We start from the raw sequence: 6743 nt of genomic DNA on the forward strand, positions 1-6743 counted from the left end.
TCTGGGCCTGGGCGCTGTCCCTCAGCTCTTCAGCTCAAGGCTAGCGCTCTACCACTTGAGCCACAGCGCCACTTCGGCTTTTTTTCTTTTTGCTTATGTGGTGCTGAGGAATTGAACCCAGGGCCTCATGCATGCAAGGCAAGCGCTCTACCGCTGAGCCACCTTCCCAGCCCTCCTCCTCCTCATCCTTAAAGGCCCATCTGTGGTTTGCCCTTCCTCCTGAAAACCTGAGGGCCAGCCAGACTCTGTGTCATCTCTCTGCTCTTACTTTTGGCTTCAAGATTTCTTTGATAGGGAAATAGGGGTACAGGTGGACATACCTGTCCATCCCTGTTCCTCAAGTTAACTGGGTTGCAAGTTCCACTGGCTGGTCCCACTTTTTTTTTTTTTTTGTCAGTTGTGGGGCCTGAACTCTGGGCCTGGGTGCTGTCCCTGCGCTCTTCAGCTCAAGGTGAGCGCTCTACTACTTGAGCCACAGTGCCACTTCTGGTTTTCTGGTGGTTTATTGGAGATAAGAGTTTCAAGGACTTTCCTGTCCGGGCTGGCTTTGAACTGAGATCCTCAGATCTCAGCCTCCTGAGTAGCTAGGATTACAGGTGTGAGCCACCAGCGCCCGGCTATGGTCCCACTTTGTGTGGGAACATTTCCTAGTGGTGCACGTTTTGGTTTGTTTTTTTCTTTTTCCTTTCTTTTTTCTTACCAGTCCTGGGGCTTAAACTCAGGGGCTGGGCACTGTCCCTGAGCTTCTTTTGCTCAAGGCTAGCGCTCTACCACTTGAGCCACAGCGTCACTTTTGATTTTTTCTGTGTATGTGGTACTGAGGAATCGAACCCAGGACTTCATGCATGCTAGGCAAGCACTCTACTACTGAGCCACCTTCCCAGCTTATACACTTTGGTTCTTAGTAGTTCAGAGCTTCACCTTGGCTGGACTCGTGCTCTACCCCTTGAACCATGCCTCCTTCCTGCTTGTTGATTATTGGAGATGGAATCTCATGGACTTTTCTGTTCAAGCTGGCTTCAAATATCAGTCCTCCAGCTCTCAGCTTCCTGAGTAGCTGGGATTATGGGTGTGAGCACCATTACCGGGCAGGAAGATGCATAAAGCCCTTCACACTTCTCTGCTATAAATGTATTTATTTGGTGTGTGGGCCCATCCCGGGGCTTGAACTCAGGGCCTGGACGCTGTCCCTGAGCTTTTGCTCAAGGCCAATGATCTACTTTACTTGAGCCACAGCGCCACTTCCAGCTTTTTTCAGTGGTTTGGTGGCATCTCACGGACTTTCCCACCATGATCCTCAGATCTCAGCCTTCTGAGTAGCTGGGATTTCAGGCGTGAGCCACCGGTGCCCGGCTCTGCAGTACATTCTTGGCTTCCATGGAGTCTTGTCTGTCAGTGAGACTTGGTGAGGTTGGCACGGGGCAGAGCGTCTGTCCTCAGGGTGCCTAGTGCGGGGTACAGCGCAGAACGACGAGGAGAACACTTTGTGCTTTTCCAATCCAAACAAACCCGGAGCCCTGGCAAAGCTCCAAGCTGGGTCTCCGAAGTTCTGGCTCCCAGATCTCTTTCATGGTCTCCCGTGACCTTGAGCGTGCACAGTGACCTTGAGCCCAGGCTTCTTCAGCCTCTACCATCTGCTCAAGGGGGGGGGCGACCATGGCCCTCCCCACACTTCCTCTCCTCCCTCCCTGCTTCCCCCCTCGTCCCCCCACCCCCATCCACAGCCCTGTGCACTCACAGTAGAAAATGGATGTGCGGCCCCGGGGTTCTGTGTAATTCTGATTAATATTAATGACTTGACACGCACTGGGCCCGCTGTGCACCCGGCCCTGGGCCAGCTGCCTGTCTCCTGAAGAATGGGGGAATGCTACGGATGTGTTGCTCCTGAGGATCTCCCCTCCAGCTCCCCCCAAAGAGAGTCTGGATTCGCCACTGCTCTCTCTTCCCTTTAGATCTTCTCCCTCGGCCACTGTCCCAACCAGGACTGGCTGGCTGTGGGCATGGAGAGCAGCAACGTGGAGGTGCTGCACGTGCGTAAGCCCGAGAAGTACCAGCTACACCTGCACGACAGCTGCGTGCTCTCGCTCAAATTCGCCTCCTGTGGTACGGTGCCTGCGCTGCCCTGGGGCTCCTATACCTCCTCCGTCATCCCGGGTTGTTTCTGGGCCAGGCGGGGCTGTCTTCCTCCTCCCCACCTTCTCCCCTCCCTCCTCCCCAAAAAAGTGGTTTGGCGACTATCAGGTGGTTTGTGAGCATATCAAAAGCATATAATCTGCTAGGCACTGGTGGCTCACACCTGTAATCCCAGCTACTCAGGAGGCTGAGATCTGAGGATCATGGTGTGAAGCCAGCCTGGGCAGGAAAGTCCAGTTATCTCCAATAAACCACCAGACAACCAGAACTGGAGCTGTGGTTCAATGTGGTAGAGTGCCAGCCTGGAGCGGAAAAGCTCAGGGACAGTGTCCAGGCTCTGAGTTCAAGCCCCATGGCCGACAAAATAAAATAGACCAGCTAACATTTCAAATATTACCTGGATTACACTAAAAAGCCAATACTGAATGAAGCTGGGCACCAGTGGCTCATGCCTGTAAATCCCAGCTACCCAGGAGGCTGAGATCTGAGGATCATGGCTTGAAGCCAGTTCAGCCAACGAAAGTGTGTGACTCTTCTCTCCAATTAACCGAGGAAAACAAAACAAAACAAAAACCCAGAAATGGAGCTGTGGCTCAAGAGGTAGAGTGCTAGCTTGAAGCAAAAACAAAAACTGGGACAGTGCCCAGGCTACAACTTGAAGCCCCAGGACTGACCCAAAACATAAAAAATGAAACAAAATTGAGGCTTGTAGTAACCGAGTTGGGCAGCCTGCACGTGGCTCAGCCAGGGTCCCCTAGAATGCTCACTGGACCATTTGCACACAAAGGGAGACACTGAGCCCCAGGCCCGGGCCGCAGGCCGCCCCGTATCTCACGCCTCTGTTCTCGGCCCTCCCCAAACAGGGCGCTGGTTCGTGAGCACGGGCAAGGACAACCTGCTGAACGCCTGGAGGACACCCTACGGAGCCAGCATCTTTCAGGTACATCCGAAGGGGTCGGGGCAAGAGCGCACCCGCCCGTGTTTGAACCCCCCCAGAGTCCCACTTCCTCTGGATCCACCTATTCTAGACATTTCCTCTCATGCGTCTGCTTCTCGCCCTGGGCATGATGGCCTCCATGTAGTATGGTCAAAGCTTGCTTTTTCATGGCTGAGTAATACTCCAGTGTGAGGCTGGAGCGTGCTGGGTGTCTACCTGTCCATGTCCACTTGTTAGCTACTGTGCATCCTGCTGCTCTGGATGTCTGAGGACAGGTCTCCTGTGGGCGGATTTTCATGCTTTTCCAGAGACCTTTTGGACGGTGGGTTCTGGTAAACCTGTTGGACCCATCAAGCACAGACAGCCTGAGTCTGTAATTCTAGCTCATCAGGTGGCTGAGATCTGAGGATCACTGTTAGAGGCCAACCCGGGCAATGAAACTGTGCAGCTGTTTTTATTTTCAATGGGACAACCAAAAAGCTGGAAATGGAGGTAGAGCTCCAGTGGTAGAGCACCAGCCTTGAGCAGAAAAGCCAAGTCTGATCATGAAACCCTGAGTTCAAGCCATAGTACCAGTGCATGCATGTACACGCACACACACACACATACCCATGCCCTTGTTTGATACATACTAAACGTACTTACCCTGTCTTACACACAGCATACACATTACCTGAGGAAAATCATTTCTCACAACCTGTTTTACCCTAAAGTGCTGCATGCCTCCTCTAGTGTTCTAGTAGACAAGGAAAGCATTTGTACTTGTGGCTCCTTTTGTGAATCGGTTGGAGATGTCTCATAGACTTTCCTGCCCAGGCTGGCTTTGAACCGGGATCCTCAGATCTCAGCCTCCTGCGTAGCCAGGATGACAGGCGTGAGCCGCCAGCGCCCGGCCTCACACTATCTTTTGGTCAAACCACTGTAAGTGGCGCTGCTGTAAATCAGATGTCCCAGGAGCGTGTGGCGTTTCCGGCGCACCATGGCGGTGGTCCTCTCCTCACCTCCCCTCTTCCTGTTTCTTCTCCCCACCCCACCTCCTCCCGGTTGGCAGTCCAAGGAGTCATCCTCCGTCCTGAGCTGTGACATCTCCAAAAACAACAAATACATCGTGACGGGCTCCGGGGACAAGAAAGCCACCGTGTATGAGGTGGTGTACTGAGGCCACCTTCCCCTGCGCCCAGTCCAGCTCCCTGGGGTGACCGGGATGGGGACCTGGGCGTCCCCACCCCCACCCCCCAGCCTTCCCTGCGGAGGTGGGGCGTGGCTCAGGGGAATAAATGTTCTTCTCACACCTGCCTCTCTGTCTCGGGGTGGAGAACGGGCTGTGTGGGTACCCTCCTTCGTCACTGCCAGAGTACCCAGCTACATCCTAGTCCTGCCAGAACTTCTGCAGGGCTGGGCCCCAGGGGCTCCCGCCTGTCATCCTAGCCACCCAGGAGGCTGAGATCTGAGGATCGCAGTTCAAAGCCACACTGGACAAGAAAGGCCCTGAGACTGTTTTCAATGAACCACCAGAAAACCGGAAGTGGCTCAAAGTGATAGTGCGCTGGCCTTGAGCGGGAGAGCTCAGGGACCGCGCCAGGCCCTGAGAGCAAGCCCCACAAAAACGCCCAAAGTTTCTACCTGAGACAAGGAGGTCTGTCCATCTTGGTAAAGGCCCCCCCTGTCCCCCAGATGCCTCTGTCCCCACTTCCTGCACCCTGGAGCTGGTGATAAACTTACAAAGGGCAACAGTGTATGTGGACCTGGGGATTTGAGGTTCCCGTCTGCGCTGGCTGCTCTCATGACCGCAGATCTGGAGGGACACAGCCAGAACCCGCTCTCCTGGCCAGAGGGCAAAGAGCCAGGGGCTGAGGTCCCATGAGCCCCTGCGGGAGGGCACGCCTCCAATGACATTCCCCCCCCACCCCCATCTCCCATCCATGTACTAACCAGGCCCGACCCTGCTTAGCTTCCGAGATCAGACGAGATCGGGTGCGTTCAGGGTGGTATGGCCGCAGACCCCACCTCCCTTTATCACCGCTGCCAATCCTAGCCCCCATCATGAGTCTTTTGGGGGGTCACCTAAACCACATCCACACAGGAGCCCAGGCCACACCTGGAGAGGGTCCAAGTGTCAGGAACTGGGGTGAGTCCGCCCAGCCTGCTCTACCCTGGTGGCTCCCCGGGCCCGGCCCGCAGTCAAATGTCACTGTCCCCAACCCAGGGGCCACGGGCCACACTGATAGGAATCATTCATTCCGTTCATTCATTCCTTGGTTCAGGAGATCAAGGTCATTCTCCAGGCGCGGCAGGGGCTCGGCCGCTGGAAGCTCCTATGGCTACAGGGCTGGGTGGTTTTCTGCCCGAGGGGCAGAAACCCCTATTTTCACAACACCCCTATTTTCACAGATCTGCCCCCCACACCCACTCAGGCCCCAGGAACCCCAGGCGTAAATTTGGCTGGAAAGCACAGGAAGCCTTCAAACCATGCCGCACCGCAGCTGTACAGCCCCCCTCAGAGCCGCACCCCACTTTCCCCCCCCCGCCCCCTCAGAGCGGGGACAGGTACCCACATGGCCTTTTCACATGCTTTATTACCAGTGACAAAGATCAGAGACTGTGGGACCCCCCAAACACTCCTCCTTCCCCTCCCCCACATCCTCCGGAGAGCAGGGAACCCCAGCTGGAGCTGGGTGGGTGCCCGGGCGCTCAGTAGGTGACCTGGTACACCGTGGCGTGGTGCTGGGAGCCGGTGACCACCAGACGGTTGCTGGAGGACACGGCGCAGCAGTTGATGCCGGAAGTCTCGGGGACCTGGGAGGGTGCGGCCGTCTGAGACGCATTGGGGACACCCCAGGGAACACAGGTCCCCCACGGTCACTCATGTCCCCTCCCGCAGCCACCGTGGTACCTGGAAGACCTTGGCTCCCGTGGGCATGGCGTGGACGGTCACCATGTCGTCCATGCCGACGCTGGCCCACCACTGCCCTGGAAGCAAGCGTGGGTCACAGCAGCAGCCCCGCCCCCCCTGCCCACACCAGCAAAGGCCCTGGGGCAGCCTGGCAGGGTTGGGCAGGGTCTGGGGCTGCCTTGGAGGGAGGGGGAATCCTCGGGGGAACTTCTGCCTGGTCACTTACCATACGGGGAGAATGTCACCCCGAGAATGAGTTCCCCCTTACTCCCCGCCATGTGTGCTGGGGTCTCGGCGGAGGGCTGCAGCCAGTGCTGGCCATTGGCCAGGCCCAGAATCAGCTGGTCGTCCTGGGGGCTCTGGCACAGGCTCATGATCTGGGGGGGGCGGGGGGAGGAATGTGATCAGACCCTGAGAGGGGAGGAGGGGGACGGGGCGCGGGGTCCAGCCCCAAGGCCTGCTGTGTGCCTGGGCACTTCCGGCTGCCATGGTCTGGAACACGCACGGGGTTTGCAGCTCCCGGGTTTACAGCAGGAGCACCTGAAGCTTCTGTGCCGGTACTGGGGCTTGAACTCAGGACTCGGGAGCTGTCCCTGAGCCTTGTCACTGAATGCTTGCACTCTACCACTTGAGCCACAGCCCCATTTCCAGCTTTTTGCTGGTTACCTGGAGATGAGTCTCATTGAGGGGCTGGGAAGGTGGCTCAGTGGTAGAGCGCTTGCCTTGCATGCCTGAGGCCCTGGGTTCGATTCCTCAGCACCACATAAGCAAAAAGAAAAA

The 6743-nt window shown here is 56.6% G+C and overlaps 3 protein-coding genes across 5 annotated transcripts in view; 2 read left to right on the forward strand and 1 right to left on the reverse strand.

Annotated features, from left to right (window-relative positions):
• Window positions 1-4278, forward strand: part of LOC105990410 (transducin-like enhancer protein 2) — a 128188-nt gene extending 123910 nt beyond the window's left edge. Inside the window, exons 3-5 of the mRNA XM_013022790.1 lie at window positions 1943-2103; window positions 2997-3073; window positions 4122-4278. Coding sequence (XP_012878244.1) covers window positions 2001-2103; window positions 2997-3073; window positions 4122-4229 — 288 coding nt within the window. The 5' untranslated portion in view covers window positions 1943-2000 and the 3' untranslated portion in view covers window positions 4230-4278. The remainder of the gene's footprint in view (window positions 1-1942; window positions 2104-2996; window positions 3074-4121) is intronic.
• Window positions 1-6743, forward strand: part of LOC105990409 (transducin-like enhancer protein 2) — a 32462-nt gene that overhangs the window by 23733 nt on the left and 1986 nt on the right. The window lies entirely within an intron of this gene.
• The window catches only part of Tle6 (transducin-like enhancer of split 6), a 21367-nt gene continuing 20286 nt past the window's right edge, over window positions 5663-6743 (reverse strand). For both annotated transcript variants that reach the window (XM_013022783.1, XM_013022782.1), the window contains exons 14-16: window positions 6190-6340; window positions 5964-6040; window positions 5663-5866 (exon numbers count right to left, since the gene is read on the reverse strand). In XM_013022783.1, coding sequence (XP_012878237.1) covers window positions 5762-5866; window positions 5964-6040; window positions 6190-6340 — 333 coding nt within the window. In that variant the 3' untranslated portion in view covers window positions 5663-5761. The remainder of the gene's footprint in view (window positions 5867-5963; window positions 6041-6189; window positions 6341-6743) is intronic.

Source organism: Dipodomys ordii, unplaced genomic scaffold, assembly GCF_000151885.1.
Source record: "Dipodomys ordii isolate 6190 unplaced genomic scaffold, Dord_2.0 Scaffold64, whole genome shotgun sequence".
NCBI lineage: Eukaryota > Metazoa > Chordata > Mammalia > Rodentia > Heteromyidae > Dipodomys > Dipodomys ordii.